The 23,522-nt window shown below is 37.3% G+C and overlaps 2 protein-coding genes and 1 long non-coding RNA gene across 6 annotated transcripts in view; 2 read left to right on the forward strand and 1 right to left on the reverse strand.

Annotated features, from left to right (window-relative positions):
- The window catches only part of LOC132155024 (serine/threonine-protein kinase N2-like), a 328,421-nt gene extending 304,899 nt beyond the window's left edge, over positions 1–23,522 (forward strand). The window contains exons 1-22 of one of the 4 annotated variants that reach the window (XM_059563789.1): positions 4,772–5,118; positions 7,462–7,753; positions 12,450–12,604; positions 13,696–13,825; positions 13,914–14,059; positions 15,321–15,549; positions 16,056–16,238; positions 16,372–16,481; positions 16,577–16,720; positions 16,955–17,030; positions 18,800–18,959; positions 19,075–19,177; positions 19,448–19,584; positions 19,669–19,753; positions 20,681–20,772; positions 20,878–21,054; positions 21,142–21,204; positions 21,311–21,387; positions 21,463–21,605; positions 22,260–22,367; positions 22,461–22,541; positions 22,648–23,522. In XM_059563789.1, coding sequence (XP_059419772.1) covers positions 5,098–5,118; positions 7,462–7,753; positions 12,450–12,604; positions 13,696–13,825; positions 13,914–14,059; positions 15,321–15,549; positions 16,056–16,238; positions 16,372–16,481; positions 16,577–16,720; positions 16,955–17,030; positions 18,800–18,959; positions 19,075–19,177; positions 19,448–19,584; positions 19,669–19,753; positions 20,681–20,772; positions 20,878–21,054; positions 21,142–21,204; positions 21,311–21,387; positions 21,463–21,605; positions 22,260–22,367; positions 22,461–22,541; positions 22,648–22,851 — 2,916 coding nt within the window. In that variant the 5' untranslated portion in view covers positions 4,772–5,097 and the 3' untranslated portion in view covers positions 22,852–23,522. The other 3 variants (XM_059563790.1, XM_059563787.1, XM_059563788.1) reach the window with 3 other exon arrangements.
- lmo4 (LIM domain only 4) lies at positions 767–3,372 on the forward strand. The gene is made up of 4 exons (XM_059563786.1): positions 767–1,490; positions 1,659–1,932; positions 2,277–2,373; positions 2,540–3,372. The coding sequence occupies exons 2-4, from the start codon at positions 1,664–1,666 to the stop codon at positions 2,702–2,704; spliced, it is 531 nt and encodes a 176-aa protein (XP_059419769.1). The 5' UTR covers positions 767–1,490; positions 1,659–1,663; the 3' UTR covers positions 2,705–3,372.
- On the reverse strand, positions 18,953–22,874 carry LOC132155026 (uncharacterized). The gene is made up of 3 exons (XR_009437217.1): positions 22,749–22,874; positions 19,364–19,507; positions 18,953–19,260 (listed from the first exon to the last, which is right to left on the reverse strand). It is a non-coding gene; the product is annotated as an uncharacterized LOC132155026 (long non-coding RNA).

Here is a 23,522-nt window from a genome sequence, read left to right on the forward strand (position 1 = left end):
TTTGACCTGTTTTTTAATTTAACTTTTTTTATTGTGGTTATCAGTACATTTTAAAGAAAAAGGCAGATTTTGGTATATTAACATTATATCATACCACTAATTGTTACACATTTTTAATTTCTAGCAACCATTAATGTCAGAGTTAATGTTTTTTGTTGGTTTTAATGTTAATTTAAACTGTTTTTTTTTCTGTTTTTTATAGTAGTGTTTTGTTCTTTTTCTCATATAACAATGTGACAGTGGTGAACTCAGAAACGGGGGAGAACAGGATCCAGATGCAGATAAACCAAAGAATTCCAAAACAATATAAAGAATAAAAACAAAGAACAACTAAACACCAGGGAAGACAACCAAGACTTAACCTTCAGCTAAAATGTCCAAAACCAGACACCCAAAGGGGAATATGTGACAAACAGAGTGCAATACAGATATTAGCAACCTCCAAATAAAACCAAACATTGAGTTAGAAGGCTTTAGTTCCTCAAAGCAAACAGCACACTAGCCTATTAACACTAAGCCACTGTTACGGCTTCGTCATGTCATCAGAGACTCATTTTCTGCATTGAATAGTGACATAATACACTATAATGAGTGACAGAAGCCGACAAACACAGCCCTCTCCCCTCTTTCCTCCCTCTCAGCTCCTACATCTCTGTAATCTAGAGTGTGCAGGTTTGAATTAAGATCAATTGTCAAGATAAAACAGTTTTCACTGGTTCCCATGACTACCACTTTTCACCCAAACTGCTTTGATTATATTTAATCTGATGGTAATCGTGGCTAAATGACAGATGATAAGAAAGGCAGGATCATTTTCTCAGGGATGATTTTCTATGGCCACCCAATCAGACAGCTGTCAAGGTTTCTTTTCCTAGTGATTTGGCCGTGACGCTGCCTGTGTGCTGTAATTAGGTCTTTAATATGGGTGATTAAGGCCCCATTGTAAAGGACACCGAATGAGAAATGGGAGGCAGTCCTTCTAAACTTCTTCAAGTCACTTTGACAAATCAATTTCTGCTAGCTAATTTTGTGATTTACAATTAAAATTAAAATAGTAGGCTACATTAAATATAGTGAAATGGCAGTGCAAATGACGAACGCGCATTGTTGACAGCATCAATAACGTACTAGCATCTAAATACTGCATCTGCAGCTGGGCTGCTTCAGCGAGAGACCACAATTTAAGTGAGTGGTGATTGGCTGAAGCGCGCCTGACGTCACCTCACGGATGTTTAAAGGGGATAGAAGTCCGGTAATAGAGCAACGTAAAGAGCGCCGTTAATTTACAACGGTCAGACCTTATGAGGATATACAAGCGAGACGTCATTTAAATGTAGGTAAATGAAGTTATATCCGCGTTCATGACCTCTGCTTTTTGCCTGAAGACAAGCTATGGACCGGCGTCTGCGTCTATCCGAGCTGACAGACTGAACGCGATCATCTGTTCTGTATCGATGACTCTGGGAAATCATCTGAAAGTTGTGAAGCAGGTGAGTGTGTCAATCAAGTATAAGTGTGTGAACTTGTTTACTTTGATAAATTGTTTATCTGTCAGTGTCATACAGATAGAGGCCCACCGGTCAAATTAATTTATTGCCTACTTACAAACTAATTGAAAACAGTTTGTGTTTGTTGTCCAGTTAGTAACATCTGTTCAGTTGACATGCATTCTATTCTAGGTAGTGACCCAGCTATTACGGTAAACACTGCTTGTAATACACAACCAGCTCATGTCAGGATGGGGGCCCTGGCATGGAAGCGGTGCGTTGGATGTGGATGCAAGATTTCAGACCGCTTCCTCCTGTTTGCTCTGGATGGATACTGGCACTGCCACTGCCTCAAGTGCTCCTGCTGTCAAGCCCAGCTGGCAGAAATCGGCTCCTCCTGTTTCACAAAGCGTGGCTTGATCCTCTGCAAAAGTGACTATATAAGGTCAGACTACAGGAACAACACTGTTTTGTTATTGTCATCCTTTTATAATTTACTTTCAATCACACCCTGAGCTAACAAATTTTCTAGACAAATGAGAGAAATTCTATCATAACGTACATCTAATAAGTCTAGCAAAGACAATATGGGGTTGATTATACGCACCCTTATATACCCTTATAAAAGAAAGAAATGCATACAGGTTAGAAACAACATGAAGGTGATTAAGATGACAGAATTTCATTTTTGGGTGAATTATCCCATTAAATGAGGAAACCGCATAGAAAATAGCTTAAATAGACTTGCTTATTAAAGGTATATTTGTGATTTTGTGATGTTTACTACAGATTGTTTGGTCACAGCGGAGCCTGCAGGGCTTGCAGTAAGTCCATCCCAGCAAATGAAATGGTTATGCGAGCACAGGACAATGTTTTCCATGTCAAGGTAATTTACTCTAATAAACTGACCCATTGAAATACAGTTAATTAAAAATGATCTACAGTTTTACTCCTTAAAGTATGTAGGTTGATATGTTAAAGTGTGTTTTGGAGGAGAACGGGTGCATTGTAATATGTTTCCCTCACAGTCATTTCTTTCTTTACTCTTGTAGTGTTTTGTATGCTCCATCTGTCATAACCAGCTAGTACCTGGTGACCGTTTTCACTACACGAATGGAAAACTGTACTGTGAGCAGGACAGACCGACAGCTTCTGCGCACAGATGCGACCACTTGGATTCACTCAGGGAGCACAACATATCTGAACAGAAGTCCTGAGCTCATCATTTTTTGCTGAACTCTGAGAAAGAGACACTAATGGAGCCCCTAGTTTCATATTCAGGACCTCATATAACCCAGTAGTTGCTTTGTCAGCTACAGACCATTTTGTGAAGGTCTAATATTGTGGAAATTCAACGTATATGGTAATATCTGGCAGTTTAAATGAGGTTAACCATTGGAGCTGAAAAGCAATATCGGCGAGCATTCTTGCGTATCATAATCAATTATGAATTGGTTTTGCACAGAATGACCTTTCTTATATGTTGTGGACCTGCAATTTAGTTGTGGTGTCTGTTAGTATTGATATAGTGCTGTGTACTTCACTTTCAGGCAGTGAAAACACACCACCTTCATCTGGTGTGTGTGTGTGTGACATTTATCTTTTGGTTATGGGATGGCTATTCTTCCTGGTCTGCAGTTACAGTATCACTGCTATTAACCTGTTCTTAAATCAACTCTGGTAGCATCCAAAGAGTCCACATTCTCTGTATCATTTGTAGCAGACCTCCAGATGATCTCTTAGAGGGCATAATGTTTTTTTTTTTATTAGAAAACACTATTCTGAGCTCACTATAAAGGACCAAACTGTAAAATGTGTTGTGTGTGAGAAGTAATATTTGCTTTATTCAGAATAATTAAAAATCTTTAAAACCCCCAGAAAGGATCTCTTCACAGACTTTGAGTTGTGGTTTCAGTTGTGATGCATTCTAAATGCTTTCTAAATAATGTTCTCAGACACACTATTTATAGAAAACAACACCCTCTGTTGGCTGAAGGTAATTCTGTCACTTTCAATAGGAACTCTTTATATAAGCCTTTGTTAAAAAATGTGACCCCTTTTTTTTTTTTTCATCTGAAGGTAAGTGCAGAAATATTCGGAATTATGAATTTAGAAAAACAACTACTCAGAGGGACCATTATATAAAACATAAAAAAATTGTTTACAGAATAAATAATAAAATACACTATACATTATTAAAGCATTGATGTGTCATGCTGAATGTCATGTGTTTAAGGCCATTCCATCATATCCCAATCTCTGATTATTGTAATGTTGATATTTTCTTCTGATTAATATACCTCCTGTCTATGCTTTTCATACTTCACCAGTCTGACTTTAGTGCATGTTTTTGATGAGAAATATTGATTAATTAACCATTTGTCCTTTATATGAGCTGTAAAGTAAAATACATTGGGAGCTGTTATAAAATATTTCACGACAGAATAAGTGGAGCTGCTTTTATAGAGTAAATCCTTATTGAATGTCTATTGCTGTTACTGCAGAGTAAATAAATTAATTGACCAGAAGAAAAAATAAATAACTCACTGAAGTGAATGTGGTCCTGCACCTATAAATAAATAATGAATTAGTTGCTTCTACAGAATATGTCCCTATAGAATAATAATACAGGATGCTATTTATGATTCTATAAAATAAATCACAAAGAAATGAGTTGCACTGATGCAACAGCATAACAATCCTATAAGTCAAAATAAAATATAAGCGGTCCTGCTCTTATAGAATCACAAAATGACTGTTGTATTACTTCCATATGAATCCTTATAGATTAAGTAATGCTGGTGCTATAGAATAAGTTGCAATAAAAACTAAATGTGTTGCTATACAGAATAAATCACAATAGAATGAGTGCTGTGTTATGTGGAATATATCATTGAAGGCCTCTCTTTGTCTAACACTATATTTGAAGACCCCACCCAATTATTTTGTGATTAAACTGTACATTCTTGGATAAAATTGATCGTTATTCAAGAAGACAAATGTTAAAACAAATACATTTGCATCTTGCTTCTTTGATTATTTTTAAATGTTAGCATTTTTAATCTACATTATTTTAATACAATAATTTTAAAAAATGTCCTCATTACAGTGTGCTACTTCTGTAAAATAAACCCCAATGCAATATAATTCTGCTAATCGCAGTAGCTACAGTAACTTGTGTTGTTTTCAAAAAGAAATAAAGTCCTTATAAAGTAAGTCCAAACAGAATTCGTGGTCCAGCTTTTTTGCCTCTGTGAAGCTGTTATTGATCACATGATCGCGGGTGGACTGGCCGTGGCTGAACTGGGTGCGGGAACAGAAACGTGCACTTGGGTCGGCCTGTCACCCGCCTCCCCTTGTTGTGCTCTGCGTTCACCCCAAAAGCGCGGATCTTCACTCTGAGCCCGGGTCAAAACCCTTGCGTTTACAACAAACCGACAGGCATGCAGTTTAACAATGGGACCCTCTCCGTATCCCGCCAATGCTGTGGATCGTATCCCAGATAAAGCAACTTTCGCCTGAGACGGAAACATAACAGGATTGTTTTTTTTGGGAGTGACTCACCTCCCCTTCCCCAGAGTTTGATTCAAAAAAAGAGTTCACAACCAAGATGGCCGCCGATCCCATGCAGGTAGGAAAAGTTTTTTATTTTATTCCATACAGTATAGATGTAAAGAATCTTAAAGTATGCTTTAAAAACATATTATGCGCCATAGTCGCAGCTCTCTCGCGCACTTTCAAACCACAACTTTTTCTTCCTGTGGGACGAGCTGCTCCCTCCGCCGAAGAGCTCATGACACGGGAAAACGGGAATGGGGTCCGAAAAACGCGTATGGCAGGAGTTAAGAGGTTTTATTGTTTTCGTACAGTCATATAGTAGCGTCTCCAGATAAAATGTAATTTTTTTTTTTTTGAAAACATTGCATGTTGCCTGTTGATAACACGGAGTTGTGATGGATTGGAATTGTACACACTGGCTGTGTCTCAAAATCTAGTGAGCTGCCTACCTAGACAGCAAACCTGGTTGAAGAAACTAAAACGGATTTAAATGAAGCTGATAGACAGTAGTTAAATAAGTCCACTGTTTCTACCATCTTATTACCACATTATCTCTAATGTGAGATGTGGGAAAGTTTAGAATGAAGTTCTGTTCTGTTTGTTTATGCGTTTTTCTACAAATTATTTTGTAGTTATTTGGTTGGGGCTTGTCTTTTTGTTCCGTGCTGAACTGCAGTCTTGTTTCTAACTCTTTGAAACTAGTTATCAAGTTCATCTGAAGGTCTAAACTTGTCCTTTAATAACTCGAGTGGTTTGTTGGTTAATGTAAACTAAATTATATATAAACTATTCCAGTAAAATCATTATTTTCAGGCATATGAAGGGAGATTTTAACCCTCATCAGTTTGAGTATTAATGAGCAAAACACATTATTAATGGAACCTTTTTGTCCGGCAGGTTGTGTTGTTTTAATATTGATTTTTAGTGTAGCAGCACAAGTGAGGAAGAGATAAGGTGCAACTGGCTTTTTCCTCTCATTACCTAAAATGTAGGACAGTTGCTTTTCCATGACCTTCAGTTGATCCATGGGTCAGTGCTGTACCTGCAAGCGCAGTGTCAAAACATACATACCAGTTAGTTTTTATTTCTTTCTTTCCGCAGACAGTCATGGGTGAAAGATGTAAACAAAAGGGTCACCAAAGCTAAAATTTCAGAACATTTACTACAGTTCGGCTTTATATTTTGAATTAAGGATAGCCTACACAATATGTCACTAACATATCAATTATCCACCAAACATCAGAGATATTTTATCCCTGTATAATTTATCTTTATCTGTCAATATTGGATATTTAAAGAGATAATTCACCATTGGCAAGATGGGGTTTTAATAAAAATCTGTCTGTCTGGCAGATTTTTGCTGGAAAATGAAAGGCCATATCTTTGTCCTGGTAGCATGTGGGGAAAAAAACAACAACTGTTAATTAACTTTCACTACAGACATTGTAACAATACAAAGCTGGTTTAAAATTGGCAAACTCACCCTTATTTTTACATTTAGATTACCTCTGCTGTCATCTAACGCTCACTCAAAGCTAAACAAGTTAAAAATACTCATTATTTAATAAACACTGTTAAATGTAAATTGTCAGCAAGTCTCAACATTTTTCACGCTGTTCATTATAATGTTGTAATGCCTCACTTTTAGCAATGATTTGACTGATTTTAGTTGTTAGTGTTTGCTTTTTTATGCATTTAGACAATATAGTTTTGAATTTAACATAAGCCATTTTTCAGTTTTCAGTATCTTATTGGTATCTTCCAGAGAAATATTATCAATGCATCCCTACTTTTGTTATATGAATGTTTGTATTTGAATAATATGACCATTATGGAATCAGATGTATTTTACTTATTAACTGTGGATGGTTGTCGAACCTCACTTTCACCCTCCTTTAGATCTGAATGAGCATATTCTGCTGAATGTTTTTCAGTGCTTTGTTTTTAGGCTTTATTTATGGCTCCACTTTCCCCGGAGGAAGATTAAAGGAGCCGTGTCAGTTCTCCTGCATGTTGTCGGTGAGCTCATGAAGAGCTGGGCTAAGCAGGATTTGGCTCACCCACTTTATCCTCCCTGCTGATGTCAGCCATACTGTGTTTCTTTATGTGTATATGTGTACCTCTGTGTGTTTTTGTTCATGCTTAGTGATTAGTGTATGGTGCAATATATCATGACTAATGTTACTGCAGGCGACAATTATGCCTTAGGAGGGAATTTCCTTCAGGTGTTTGCTTGGAACCATTTTTTTTTGTTTGTATGTTGTTGTTGTTGTTTTTTTTTGCATGAAAAAATACCTAAGAAACTAAAGTATTTAAAATAGTTTTCTAAAGAAATTTGATGTAAAAGTTGAAGGGTATTGACGTCAAAATATGGTAATATATTTTGTGATGACTGTAAAATGTTTATTTTGTACAGGCTCACATGGTTTCGGACCAGCTGGGCCTGGGGCACAACCTTGACCTGTCTGATACCATGGTACAGCAGAAGCTAGACGAAATCAAGGAGCAGATCAAGAGGGAGATCCGCAAAGAGCTGAAGATCAAAGAGGGGGTGGAGAACCTTAGAAAGGTCACCACGGAAAAAAAGAGACTGGCATATGTTGATAATATGCTCAAGAAGTCCAACAAGAAGTTAGAGGAGCTTCATCAAGAGCTGCAGGAACTCAACGCTCATATTGTGGTGAAGGATCCAGAGGATCTTCTATTAGGTATGATCAAAGCTTTCACCAGTAAACTTGAACCATCTGTAGTGCCACCTGTATTTATATACACACATACACACTCTACCATCCAAAACTTTGAGGTCAGAATGAAGATATATTTTTTAAAAGAATTGCATACTTTAATTTAACAAGGATGCATGAAGTGTCAATAAATGCATTTATAATGTTACAAAACTAAAGCTGTTCTTTTGAATTTTGAAGAGTCCAGGAAAAAAGTATCATGGTTTCCACAAAAATATTAAGCAGCATAATCTTTCAACATAAATAGTTATAATAAATGTTTCTTGAGCAGCAAATCAGCATATTAAGACGATTTCTGAAGGATCATATGACACTGAAGACTGGAGTAATGATGCTGAAAAGTTTGCCATCACAGGAATACTTTATATTTTATAATAGATTCAAATAGTAAACAGCCATTTAAGATGGTAATTAATATTACACAATATTTAAGTCTTTACCATATTATTTAATACAGCCTTTTTTGTTACTACCAACGCTCATGCTCTTTGATAAATGAACAATAAACCGTTGGAGTCCAGTGAGTTTTCTCTTTATAAAAACACTACGTTTTCCAGGCCTCCATAAATTTTAGCTTCTCTTTGGATTAAAAAGAATATCTTTTAATTAACAGAAACTGACATTTTTTTTACTTAATGTTAAACATTTCACCCATTCTTACTGATCCTGACAAAACTTTACAAGTCATTCTTGCAGTTTCCAGTGGGTCATCCTCATAGTTGAGCCCTACCGATTTTTTTTAAATTATTATATGACGTACTTCTCCAGTGTCCACAAATCACTTTTTGATTGTTTAACATAAATAGTCTTTACATGTGAGATATGTGAGTCCAGAGGGTAAGCAGTAGCAGTTCGTCTAAACTGAATAGTCACAGAGCAACCTTCTCTAGACCACAATATTTATTTATTAGTATATCTGCCAGAAGCATGATCAGATCTCTCACCCTACTAACCACATCCTTGTACGGGACAAGATGTAGCCTGGCATAGAAACCTTATCTGATGAGAAAGGGCTTTTGTTTGGTGACTCAGCGCAAGAGGAATGTTGCCGCGTGTCACACCTCTGTGTTGACCTCCTCAGTGTGTGTCCGCTAAGCAGAAATCAGCAGATGCCACTGGAAGACAACAGCGCTCCAGTGCCAGTGCCTCGCGGGTGATGTCATAGTTGCTCAGCACTTGTTGAGAGTCCAGACAGTGAAATATGGCAGGCTATTACACTCGCTGATGACCCGGGTCAAGCCTTCTGCACCTCATTATATCATCAGCTCTTATTACATCCATTGCACAGACACATCTATTTGCTAGTAACTAGTTAGTACAGTGTGGTATAGGACTTTGATTAAATTATAAGCATCTCTGAAGTCTCAAAGTCTGTAATAGGTTAGTAATACCTGCTTGTGTGGGTGCGTTATTCCTTACCCTGCGGACTCTGTTTATAATAAGAGGCATCTGTATTTATACATTGCATAATGATGTGACTCAGGAGTCTCCAGGTGCTTAACAAAAGACGATTGTTCCTCATTACCATGTGCTTCCACACTAAGGTGCTTTGTGAAGATTTATTTATCACAGACAATCTCCTCCCTTCCGCTCTGAACCTCAACATCCTCCTGGAGGTTTTGTAGTAGGCTAAATCATCATGTAGAGAGGTGTTCATACTCTGTCTGTGTGTTGTCTATGAAGCAGATGTTTTTTGGAGTTTTTTTATTTGTGTTCGGTGATATTTGGATGTCATTGATGGTGCGTATTGTTTGAGGCTGACTGTAACGCCATATATATAGAGAGAGCCACATATATGGCTAGTTGATATAAACAATAATCATGATTCAAATTCCAAATTTCAATATTTTCAGGTATCTGGTGATATAAAATATATGCAATACTGTTTTAAATGTTTTGAAAGAAGTCTCTTATGCTCTCCATTGTCTCCAAGCATTTATTTGATCAGAAACAAAGGGAAAACGGTAATATTGTGAAATATTATTACAATTCAAAATAACTGCTTTCTATTTTAATACATTTTAAAGTGTAATTTATTCCTGTGAAAAGCTGAATTTTCAGCAGCCATTACTCTAGTCCTTGATCCTTCAGAAATCATTCTACTATGTTGATGTGGAGCTCAACAAACATTTCTTCCTATTATCAATGTTAAACACAGTTATGCTGCTGAAAATTGTATGATTTGATTTTTTAAATCAAAGATGCTACCAACTTGTGTGTTTTTTCATGACACTGTATTTTTCTATATTTCCCAGCTATGCTTTCACATAAAGTACCTTTGTGAGAGCTGATGTTTTTGTTTGTTATTAGCAGAAGTCTAACAGGTTTCATTTATGTGTCGAGGTGGGGGAATTTTTACTTGTCTGGACATGATAAGTAGTGATGTGCTTCATTGAAATAATTTCAGTCTTCATAGTCCTTCATCAAAGCAACCCCAGAACATTCCTGAAAAACTGCAAAACTTACAGAATTAAACAGGCACCCTCATAAGAGTGCTCGCCCCATATGGCCAGCTTTTTGAATGTTGCTGCACCAAAAAACAACAACACAAGTTTTCAAATGATTCCAAAGTATTAATATTTTTTCCCTTGCATTAGTGCAGCTTCTAAACTTGACTCTTAATGTTACTCAAAGCTCAAACAAAGAGTCAGGTACTCTTGTTGCAACATCCTTCCTGTTTTGTATAAAAATCTGGAAGTTGCCACAGAAATCTGCAACAACTTAATTTCTGTTGCTCTCAGACTACTCCACTCTCTCTTCTGACCCAAATAAAGTATCATTATTCAGTTGGTCCTTTCTGGTGCTGGTGTTGTGAAGTAGTTAAATAGTTACAACCCGAATTCCGGAAAAGTTGGGACGTTTTTTAAATTTTAATAAAATGAAAACTAAAAGACTTTCAAATCACATGAGCCAATATTTTATTCACAATAGAACATAGATAACATAGCAAATGTTTAAACTGAGAAAGTTTAAAATTTTATGCACAAAATGAGCTCATTTCAATTTTGATTTCTGCTACAGGTCTCAAAATAGTTGGGACGGGGCATGTTTACCATGGTGTAGCATCTCCTTTTCTTTTCAAGACAGTTTGAAGACGTCTGGGCATTGAGGCTATGAGTTGCTGGAGTTTTGCTGTTGGAATTTGGTCCCATTCTTGCCTTATATAGATTTCCAGCTGCTGAAGAGTTCGTGGTCGTCTTTGACGTATTTTTCGTTTAATGATGCGCCAAATGTTCTCTATAGGTGAAAGATCTGGACTGCAGGCAGGCCAGGTAAGCACCCGGACTCTTCTACGACGAAGCCATGCTGTTGTTATAGCTGCAGTATGTGGTTTTGCATTGTCCTGCTGAAATAAACAAGGCCTTCCCTGAAATAGACGTTGTTTGGAGGGAAGCATATGTTGCTCTAAAACCTTTATATACCTTTCAGCATTCACAGAGCCTTCCAAAACATGCAAGCTGCCCATACCGTATGCACTTATGCACCCCCATACCATCAGAGATGCTGGCTGTTGAACTGAACGCTGATAACATGCTGGAAGGTCTCCCTCCTCTTTAGCCCGGAGGACACGGCGTCCGTGATTTCCAACAAGAATGTCAAATTTGGACTCGTCTGACCATAAAACACTATTCCACTTTGAAATAGTCCATTTTAAATGAGCCTTGGCCCACAGGACACGACGGCGCTTCTGGACCATGTTCACATATGGCTTCCTTTTTGCATGATAGAGCTTTAGTTGGCATCTGCTGATGGCACGGCGGATTGTGTTTACCGACAGTGGTTTCTGAAAGTATTCCTGGGCCCATTTAGTAATGTCATTGACACAATCATGCCGATGAGTGATGCAGTGTCGTCTGAGAGCCCGAAGACCACGGGCATCCAATAAAGGTCTCCGGCCTTGTCCCTTACGCACAGAGATTTCTCCAGTTTCTCTGAATCTTTTGATGATGTTATGCACTGTAGATGATGAGATTTGCAAAGCCTTTGCAATTTGACGTTGAGGAACATTGTTTTTAAAGTTTTCCACAATTTTTTACGCAGTCTTTCACAGATTGGAGAGCCTCTGCCCATCTTTACTTCTGAGAGACTCTGCTTCTCTAAGACAAAGCTTTTACAGCTAATCATGTTACAGACCTGATATCAATTAACTTAATCACTAGATGTTCTCTCAGCTGAATCTTTTCAAAACTGCTTGCTTTTTTAGCCATTTGTTGCCCCCGTGCCAACTTTTTTGAGACCTGTAGCAGGCATTAAATTTTAAATGAGCTAATTAAGTGGATAAAAGTGTAAAATTTCTCAATTTAAACATTTGCTACGTTATCTATGTTCTATTGTGAATAAAATATTGGCTCATGTGATTTGAAATTCCTTTAGTTTTCATTTTATTAAAATTTAAAAAACGTCCCAACTTTTCCGGAATTCGGGTTGTAAGAGCTTTCAGCCAAACAGCATTGTAGTCCATTGATTTTGTATTGATAAAAAACACTTAGACATTTCTTAAAATATCTTCAAGTCATACAGATTCTAATGACATGAGGGTAAATAAACCAGACAGACTTTTTGTTTTTGGGAGAACTATCCTTTTAACTCTAGATTGTTGCAGGAAGTCTGTCCTTGTAATCTCTTTAGATCCTACTAACGTTCTGCCTTTTTTTCCCAGAGAGCCCTCTTATGCTGGACAGCCCTAAAAGTGAAGCACGAACATTCACTATCAGCAGCAGACTAGCAGCCCTGAAAAAACAGAACGACATTGAATTAAAGGTGAAACAGGGGGCTGAGAACATGATCCAGATGTATTCAAATGGCTCCTCAAAGGTAATGTACCGTTTGGTTTTATTTAATGACTACTTTTACTTAAGGCTTTTTTTTTCTTTCTTTCTTTTAACCAGTAATGTAGAATCCAGTATTCTGTTATTTACGAAGCACACGAGTGAACACCTTTTAACCATCCTGGCCCAGAATCTGCATACACTACAAGTCAAAAGTTTGGAGGCTGTACTTTTATGATTAAAAACATAATAAAAATAGTAATATTGTAAAATAATATTGCAAATTAAATTATTTTTTTCCCCATTTCACTATAGTTTAAAATGTAATTTTATTCCTGTGATGGTAAAGCTGAATTTTAAGCAGCGGTTACTCCAGTCTTCAGTGTCACATGATCCTTCAGAATCATTGTAATATGATTCTTTGCTACACAAGAAACATTTCTAATTATTATCAATCTTTAAACCATGTAATATGATTGTGGAAACCATATTTGCTGAATAGAAATAAATGAACCATATCAAAATAGAATTTTGGAATATTATAGATAACTCAACTGTTACTTTTAATCAATTTATTGCATCCTTTCTGAAAAAAAGTATTCATATCCTTACAAAAAATCTTACTGACAGCAAACTTTTAAATAATAGTGTATGTATAAGGAAAAAAGGCCAACAGACATAAAATATGCCTAAATTCATTTGGATGGAAACACGGGTCCCAGAACTACTGCTTTACTTCTATGAGTGCAGCTACTGCAACTTGCCTGAGAGGTTTGGCCATAGGAGTGGCACTGGTGATGAGCTTAATCCCCTCTGGCTACACACACACGCACACACACACACACAGAGTGCAGCCCTATGGGAAATTAGCAAGGGCTGATGTCAACCAGGAAATGACTTGTAAATGAAAACCTTTCTTTCTCACACTCTCTCAGCACGGTAACAGTCCATGGCTTGTTTAAAAGTGCTACCAGTGTAAAATATATTACATTCATTAATAAAGGGAAGTAAAAAAAATAATAATATTTTTAAAAGGATAATGAGTTTAGCAGTAAGAGAATTTCCCATCACCGCATAAAATCTGTATTTGTTTTTGCATTACTTTTATGACACTTTTTTATGTCATTGACCTTGCAGGACAGAAAACTGCTTGAAACAGCACAGCAGATGCTCCAGGACAGCAAAACCAAGATCGAGTTCATCCGCATGCAGATCCTCAAAGCCAGCCAAACCAGCGAGCTCAGCTTCGACGACAATGATGTCATTGGTACCACTCAAACATAGTTCCTCCAGCGTTAGCATTCACAGTTCAACAAACACAAAACAATAAATGTATTTGTGGTGTTGTGGTGCAGCCAAACCCATCATCAGTCCACTGGACCTGCGGGTGGAGGAACTTTGCCATCACACACGGATAGAGTACGCTGTGGCCGAGGGGGCCAAGAATGTCATGAAGCTGTTGGGCTCTGGTAAACTGGCTGAGAAAAGGGCTCACTCAGAGGTATTTTCAATTGTATTGTTGTCCTCATCACCTTCTGAACTGACCTTGTTGGTGCATCTGGTGACCTTTAGCACTATTTTTAAGTTTTAACATGTCCATAGCTTTGACCTTTTGACCCTTGCAGTCATGGAAAACACGATGGCCTGAGAGACCACCAGTAGTGTACAAGATTGACAGAGAATAGAAAAAAATAGTCACATATAATTTTTTTTATTGATTATTTATTAATTGTATAATTTATTAAGTTTCTGGGTCCAAGTCTCTACACCATTTCAAATGAGAATATTATCTCAACAGTCACTTATGAGCACTTTATATTTATAGGAAACATTTAGCTAAGCTTTTAAAAACCCATGGCGTGCACAAGAGTCTACTGGCTCACCGTGTCCTGGACATCAAGATTTAAGTGATTAAGAAAAGATGAATCACTGTTTGGCCATCTGAGATTTTGGTATGGATATAAAGGATAGGATCATGATTTGTGGTGACCGCACACTGTGAGAATATCATTGTTTCCATTTGGGATCTGATAGAGTGCTGGGACCCTGAAACGGTGACATGTGATTTCAGGCTCAACAACCGGATGGATCATCACTGTATGCAAAAGGACTGCATGAAAAGTTTTTGTTTTAATTCCATGTAAGAAATAGTATACAGGTTTTGGAACAACGTGGATAAGTTACCGTCCACGGTACACTGCATGTTTTTGAAGGTTAACTTCATGAAATCTCAAAAGAAAAGCTAAACATGTCTCATATCGTTTGAAAGCTGAGATTCAAGTGATTCGAATGATGCATTTTAAGATATTATCAACACAGCAGGTACTACCAGTGTTTTTGTCAGACCGCCAACAAAACTTCATGCTGTGATCCCATTGTGTTTTCCAGCTAATAGCTCCCAGCTATAGTCAACTACAGGCGTTTGTTTACAAAAAAACAGAAAAAAATGCAGGCGAAAATTTGCATGCAGAAAAGGTCCATAGTCTATTGTCAATAGTGAAGTGATGTATGAAGCACAACTCATAGAAGTTACTTTCAAACCAAGCAGCTTTCTGTCCATCAGTGTAGCAAATTTGCATGATCAGCTTGAGTATAATCAAAATTTGTGCTCTGAAACTCCCAGTTGTGTGGATTTCTGTTGCTATAACTGGATTTCGTCCTCAAAACTTCAACGAGCAACAGTAAATGTGACCATGCCTTTAGGTTTATATCTATGCATCCATCTGCCATTAATTCCTCTGCTGTGATTCTGTGAAATCCAGGCCCAAGCCAGATTCAATGAGTCCAGTCAGAAGCTGGATTTGTTGAAGTATTCGCTGGAGCAGAGACTCAATGAGCTTCCGAAGAACCACCCCAAGAGCAGTCTGATCATGGAGGAGTTATCGCTCATGTCCTCTCCGGCTCTCAGTCCCCGTCAGAGCTTCATATCCATACAGAACCACAACAGCACTGTTAAAAACCAGTACAGCACCAAACCAGCTGCGCTCACAGGTGACCAGCATGAATTACCTTCAGATTTACCTTAATATGTTATTTAAGTGTTATATGAAGCTGTAAACTGGGGTTAGTAAGATTTTTTAAAAGAAATTAACACTCAGCAAGAACACATTAAATTGATCAGAACCAAGAGTAAAGACATTTTAATCTTTCAAAAGATTTCTATTTCAAATAAATACTGTTCTTTTGAACTCTCTGTTCATCAAAGAATCCTGAAATAAAATGTGTCACGGTTTTACACAAAAATATTAATCAGTACAGCTGTTTCCAGCATACAAGAAATGTTTCTTGAGCAGCAAATCAGCATATTAGAATGATTTCTGAAGATCACGCGACACTGAAGACTGGAGTAATGGCTGATTAATTACATTTTAAAATGTGCTAAAATATAAACCATTATTTTAAATTGTAATATTTCACAGTATTACTGTTTTACTGTATTTTACCCAATCCTTTAAATGGCAGCATATTTTAATAGTGATTGTTATTGACTAAAACAGGCAGGTTAGAGGTTCGTCTCATGGGATGTCAGGACCTGTTAGACCGTGTTCCTGGCCGGTCTAAAGCCACGTCGGTGCCACTGCCCGGTTGGAGCCCCAGTGAAACGCGCTCCTCTTTCATGAGCCGTGGGAGCCGCAGAGGAACCAGCGTTCGAAATCTCTCCAAAAACGATGACTTGTCCAGTTGAGTAGTTCTCAGTGTTTACTTTCAAGTGGCTTTTCACAAGCCTTTCGTTAGACTTTGCAAATGAAAAAGAAAAGCTGTGCTGGTAAAGGAGCTTAATATGTGTACATGTCTTTGTCTGTTTGTCTCCAGATGAGATTAGTGCTGTCCTGAAGCTTGACAACACTGTTGTTGGTCAGACCAGTTGGAAACCTGTCAGTAATCAGTCATGGGACCAGAAGTTTACATTAGAACTAGACCGGGTAAACTCACTGTACATTAGGTTTGTTTAATCATAAAACGTTATTTACACATGCAACATTCATAACGCTTCTGTGGTCTTGTTTCTATATGTTAGTCTCGTGAGCTGGAGATCTCTGTGTATTGGAGAGATTGGCGGTCCCTTTGTGCGGTGAAATTCCTACGACTGGAAGACTTCCTGGACAACCAGCGGCACGGAATGTGCCTTTACCTTGAGCCAAAAGGAACTCTGTTTGCAGAGGTACCTTTACAATATTGTCTCTCAGCGATCAATAATTGTCCCACAAAGAGCCCTCTGATAAGCCGCCCGGAGCTGTGTGAGAAAATCAAAGAGGAATTCCTCACGCTTAGTGGCCCTTGAAACCCCCGGGCAGGTTTTCCCACCTTTGCTTTTCTAAAGAAACTGATCCTAGTAGATCTGAAGTGGAATTGGATTAGTTTTCAGAGCTTGACCTAAAATCTGTTTTTGTTACAGGTTACCTTTTTTAATCCAGTCATTGAGCGAAGAACCAAACTCCAAAGGCAGAAAAAGATCTTCTCAAAGCAACAAGGTGAGGGTAATTTCTTCTACATGGCAGAATATTAAGAAATTATTTTAATTGGAGCCTTTTAAATTGTCATATTAGGGTTTATTGGACAAAAAAAACTGTTCAAAAAATAGACTCATTTGCCAGACCTGTAGACTTTTTTTGGTGGTGCACATTCAAGGTTTGTATTTGACACCCAAATTGCATGTATTGTGTGCAGTATGCAGATTGTCTGTATGTATAGAATAACCAGATGACCTGCTGCATTTGCCAAAAAGAATAGTATGCAACAGAGCTTTAATGTGCTGCTTATTGTATCCCACAGTGCAATACACACAACGTTTTATTTCCAGTGTGAGAGATGAACCTAAAGTAATATCAGTCACAATTTTTTTTTTTATTTGATTGGACTTCCAAAAGTGAAAACATACACAGAATTTGGTTAAAGATGCAAAATATATTTTTTCTTACAAGATATAGTAACTGGGTGCCACTTACTGAAAGACACTTTGCATGGGAATCACATGAGAAATTTTATTTTCACACTTTAAATTACTGATCAAAAGCCTGTGATGCAAAGCTGAATTTTCAGTAACTGTAACTCCAGTCTTCAGTGTCACATGATCCTTCAGGAATCGCATGAAATCAGTTATTATTATTTAATATTACTTAATATTTATGTGGAAACCGTAATATTTAATAATTAATGTACCGTATTTTCCGGACTATAAGTCGCACTTTTTTTCATAGTTTGGCTGGTCCTGCGACTTATTTATCAAAATTAATTTGACATGAACCAAGAGAAACGAACTAAGAGAAACCATTACGGTCTCCAGCCACGAGAGGGCGCTCTATGCTGCCAGAGATGCTGCTCAGTGCTCCTGTAGTCTACCACTGAGCAGCATAGAGCGCCCCCTCTCGGCTGTAGGCGGTAATGTTTTCTCTTGGTTCTTGGTTCTAAATAAATGCGACTTATAGTCCAGTGCGACTTATGTTTTTTTCCTCATCATGATGTATTTTTGGACTGATGCAACTTATACTCAGGTGCAACTTATAGTCCGAAAAATACGGTAAAACTAAATAATTTTTTTGATTAATGGAATATTCAAAATATCAGCATTTATTTGATTTAGAAATCTTTTTAACATTATAGATATTTTTACTGTCACTTTTGATCTATTTAATGCATCTTTGCAGAATTAAAGTATTCATATTAAATCTCACTGATCCCAAACTTTTGAACGGTAGTATATGCTGTTTTATTAAGTTTACTAGCCAACTAGTATTCTTTCATGAACATAGCTAACAGGTTTGCGTTTATGTCTAATGCTGTGCAGGATGTTTTTTTTTTTATGTATTTATTTTGGTGATGTCACAAAATCTTAAATTTCATAGCAAGCTGGGGAGAAAGCTACAGTATGTTTCCATAGAAATTCAGACAGTTCATTTCAAATAGAAAATGTTGATTTTTAAGAGCAGTTTTTAAAACCGTCACAAAAAGCGAAAGATTTTCAACTACGTATGGGCCAATTATAAATAAAATCCCTTTTCATAATACAGGCCAACTGCTTGTAATAAAGCAAAACCGTGATTTATTCCCACCTGTCAACAAACCTGGGCTTCAGTCCCAAACCTGCACCTGCACCTTCTGCAAGCTTTCCTTTATGAAACACTCTTTGGTTTAGTTTTGTTATTGTCATTGTAGCTTCTTGTTTATATGACCCTGACCTCGAAGTAAAGAGATTTTATAGGGGTCTGATAAATGTGTTTCCTCTCATCTCCCACGTCTGCAGGGAAGCCGTTCCTGCGGGCCCCTCAGATGAGCATTGGTACCTGGGGCCGGCTGGTAAGGAGGGCCATTCCCTCCCCCAATAACTCATTTAGTCCTCAAGTGGCAGTGCTGGCAGCTGAGACGCTACACAGCAGTCACCCAGGAACCCCTGCTCTGAGGAGGTACAGTATGAACATACAATACAATCAACACAAGTACTTTGTTAAACTAGTCTTTTTTTTTTTTCATCAAGGCAGTGCTTTTACGTGTCTGTTTGTGTTTGTCTACCCTCTCTAGTGACCCAATAGTGACAAAACTGGACTTTGACAAAGATGCCACACCAAAGCTTTTCTCAGAAGTCCTGCCTGAGGACAAGATCCCCAACAAAGAGCAAAAACGGGTAACATCGCACGCTATGATGTGTGGGCACGCTACAACGTAGAGATAAGCTGCCCAGGCATCTGCATTGATGTCTTCTGTTTCCTAGAAAAGAGCAGTTAAAGACTTCTTTAAACGTGTAATTCATGTTTAGTCTTTCATCTGCCCCCTTGCACTTGAAAGGAAAAGGAAATGCCTTCGTCGTTACCTTTATTAACATAAAGATAACCGTTATCCAGTGTCATCTTGTATAAACAGCGGCAGCTGAAAGGCTTTTTTTCTTCTTCTGCAGGGCACTTTGACCTCATTTGACTACCGAAATGACAGGAATAGCATCATTGTTCAGTCTGGCCTTGAAGAAACACAGGAACGTGAGACTCAGCCATCAGCGTTACAGCTTATAACTGTCCAAAAGCACACAGAAATAAGGTGAGCCATTCATAGTTTTTATATTCTTCGTGTACTAGCAAATATATTCGACTAGACACTACTAAAGGACTTTTGTTGTTGTAGGGATGAAGAGGAGGAAGAACAGTTTCATTTCAGTCTTAAAGACTTTAAATGTGTTGCAGTGTTAGGCCGTGGACATTTTGGAAAGGTATGAGGCTATTTATGGTTATAATTTCCCTTTCCCCCCCTTTTTTTGTTAAGGCAGTCATTTATTATAGGATATTTATGTAACGCTACAATAAGGTCCCATTAGTTCATGTTAGATAATGCATTAACTAACATTAAATAACCACGAGCAACACATGTTACAGCATTTATTGATCTTTGTTAATGTTTAATAAAAATACAACTGTTCATTGTTAGTTCATGGTTGCGTATGCCCATTAAATAATATTAACAGCTACAACTTTGGATTTTAGTAATGTATTAGTAAATGTTGAAATTAACATTAACTATGATTAATAAATGCTTTAGACTGATTTTTTCATTGTTAGTTTATGGTAAATAATGTGGTTAACTAATATTAACAAATGGAAGCTTATTGTAAAATGTTATTTATTTAAATGTTATATTAATTGAACTACAAATATCTCAAAATAACCTTTTTTTTGTATTGGACGTTATCATATTTTGATGCCTTAATATATTTGTAGCATTTAAATTACATTTTAATGTTTTATTTAATTTGGACAAATTTATATGTAATATATATTTTATATAATATATCCTGTATTATAAAAATAAAATATATTTATTTATTTACTATTTTTATTTTATTTAGATCATTTATGGGTTATTGTCCATTACATGAACATTTTATTAGCATCTGACATTCCTAATGTTTGGCTGTTCATTTTTTTAAAAAGTGATCAGACAGCTGACAAAAAAAGCTATATGTTTACACTTGAGGGAGAGACTCTGATGTCTTTGGCATGATATTGTAGAGACTTTAGGGTGGTCTTATTTGACTAGTTGCCCTAACAACCATATAGCACTACATATACCTTGACAAATACCCCAAATAGTGACAGAAAACACTCACAGAATCTAAATGTCATTACATCTTTTCTTTCAGGTGTTATTAGCGGAATACAGTATTACAGGTGAAATGTTTGCCATCAAGGCCCTTAAGAAGGGAGATATTGTTGCCCGTGATGAGGTTGAAAGGTACATTTTATTTCAAATTTACATTTTATATATGCTCATTTGTGCGCAACACTCATCAGCTACTAGCTGTCTTATTTTATCCTGTATTATTTTCTGTTTTCCCAGTTTGATGTGTGAAAAGAGGATATTTGAGACTGTGAACAGCGTGCGGCACCCATTCCTCGTCAATCTTTTTGCATGTTTCCAGACCAAGGAGCATGTGTGTTTTGTGATGGAGTACGCGGCGGGAGGAGACCTCATGATGCACATTCATGCCGATGTGTTTTCAGAGCCCCGGGCGACGTGAGTGACACGAAAATCATGCTTTTTAGATGATTGTAATCGAGTCTTTAGCAGCATCTCAGGTTCTGTTGTTCTTGATTGTTGCAGGTTTTATGCAGCTTGTGTTGTCCTGGGGTTACAGTTTTTACACGAGCATGAGATTGTATACAGGTATAAGAAAAAATGGTGGTGCTCTGTACATAACTCTTTACATTTTGACACAGATTTCATTGTTTTCCATTATATTAATTTGAGGATTAATAAATGAATTCTTTAGAGATCTGAAGTTGGATAACTTACTGCTTGACACAGAGGGATTCGTCAAGATTGCTGATTTTGGTCTTTGTAAAGAAGGTACGGATATGTTTGTTGTTGTGTTGTCCACTGTACAAGCACCAGAGGCAAATGTTCTACCTGTTTGTGTGTTAGGAATGGGTTACCAGGACAGGACGAGCACTTTCTGTGGCACTCCTGAGTTTCTGGCTCCTGAGGTGTTAACTGAAACGTCCTACACGCGTGCGGTGGACTGGTGGGGGCTCGGCGTGCTCATCTTTGAGATGCTTGTCGGGGAGGTCAGACCTCATTCACTTTGGTTTATTAATTTCTTCTTCATCATCTCTCTAAATAAACTGCTGCTTAAAAGTTTTGGTCTGTATGTTTTGATTTTTGTTTTATTTATCTGTTTTTTCTTATGCTCACCAAGGCTCTTTTTTTTAATACAGTAAAAAGTCAAATATTTTAGCAATTTAAAATAATAGTTTTTTTATTTTAAAACATTTGAAAATGTAATTTATTCCTGTAGTGGCAAAGCTGAATTTTCAGCAGTCATTACTCCAGTCTTCTGTGTCACATGATCCATCAGAAACCCGTTAATACGCTGATTTTCTGCCCAATAAATTATTATCAGTGTTGAAATCACTTAATATTTTTGTGTAAACTGTGATAATTTTTTTTTTCAGAATTATTTGATAATTTGATGCATTTATTTGAGATACAAATGAATTGTAAATGTCTTTACTGTCAGTTTAGACGAATGTCCTTCCTGAATGCATAATAAAAGCATTAATTTCTTAAAAAAAAAAAAAAAACAACAAGAGCTTACTGACCTCAAAATTTTGAGTGTACCTGGACAAGATGATATTCATATTCATACTGCCACTTTCACATTTAATACATTTGCTTGAGTATTTCTGGAACTGTTTTGTGTTATTAAAATTTTTCCATAGTCTCCATTTCCCGGTGATGATGAAGAAGAGGTTTTTGACAGCATTGTAAACGATGAAGTCCGCTACCCAAGATTCCTCTCAACAGAGGCCATCTCCATTATGAGAAGGGTTGGTACCAAGAGCAGCTTTATCAGTGTGGATTTACCAGCTGTTAACACTAATATCAATCTTGTTATTCAAATCTTTCTTTTTTGCACGCAGTTATTAAGAAGGAATCCCGAGCGACGACTTGGAGCCGGTGAACGTGACGCAGAGGATGTGAAGAAACAACTGTTCTTCAGAGTAAGCTCCAAACAATCTGGCTACGTATCTACAGCAGTTCCAAGCATTGTATTTTCCTCTCTCTCTTTCTCTGAATATAAATTATGTGTACCTTATCTTTTTCTAGAATATTGACTGGGATGGACTATTAGCAAAGAAATTGAAGCCACCATTTGTACCCATAATCCAGAGTTCTAGTGACGTTAGTAATTTTGACGATGAATTTACCTCAGAGGCTCCGGTGCTCACCCCCCCCAGAGAACCCCGGCCCTTGACCCAGCACCAGCAGGACCTGTTTGCAGACTTTGACTATATCGCAGACTGGTGTTAGCCATGTGTTGGCATCCCTCCCTCTCTCTACACACACACAAGACAGAAAATGTGAATCAGACCATTTGCAAATGTCCTTTTGTTGTTGTTGTTGTCAGTGTTATTTTAGAATTACCAGATCCCCTTTTCCGTATTAACATGATGAAGAAACTTTTCTTTTTTAAAAAACATAACAATGGAGTATTGTATTACCAACATGTTCGAGATAATTATTCATTTTCACCAGGGCCTAAGCACTGTTCATGAAAACCATGCACCCAGTAGTATAGTTTTCAACTGTACTGTTGACTTACCGCAGCTCGTGACATGTGAAGCATGTGATCCGGTGCTTCTCTGACACCCCCTAGTGTTGAGGAAGTCAATAGGCCACATCCACATTCAACTTGCCCACAGAATTTCATCACTTAACGGAGAATGATGAGCCTTGATTTTCATAGTTTTGTATTTGAAGCATTTACAGTGCGACTGGTTAAAAGTCTGTCAGCTGTCAATGATAATTATGTGGAAGTGTTTCAAAGCCATAGACCGGTGATACTTTGTACCTCGTCCAGTGAATGTATAGTTTGCCACTATTACCAAAACATCTAGCCATTTTTATGTAATGGAGTCTTCGCTCTTCCCTAAAGTACAATATCAATGCATCATGATCCTAGTTTCAACGAATCTCAAATA

Source organism: Carassius carassius, chromosome 12 (genome assembly GCF_963082965.1).
Source record: "Carassius carassius chromosome 12, fCarCar2.1, whole genome shotgun sequence".
Classification (NCBI taxonomy): domain Eukaryota; kingdom Metazoa; phylum Chordata; class Actinopteri; order Cypriniformes; family Cyprinidae; genus Carassius; species Carassius carassius.

Coding starts and splice junctions, on each gene's coding strand:
- lmo4 (XM_059563786.1), top strand. CDS start 1,664: ATGCATTCTATTCTAGGTAGTGACCCAGCTATTACGGTAAACACTGCT. Junction 1,933..2,276: donor TGCAAAAGTGACTATATAAG/GTCAGACTACAG, acceptor TGTTTACTACAG/ATTGTTTGGTCACAGCGGAG. Junction 2,374..2,539: donor ACAATGTTTTCCATGTCAAG/GTAATTTACTCT, acceptor TTACTCTTGTAG/TGTTTTGTATGCTCCATCTG.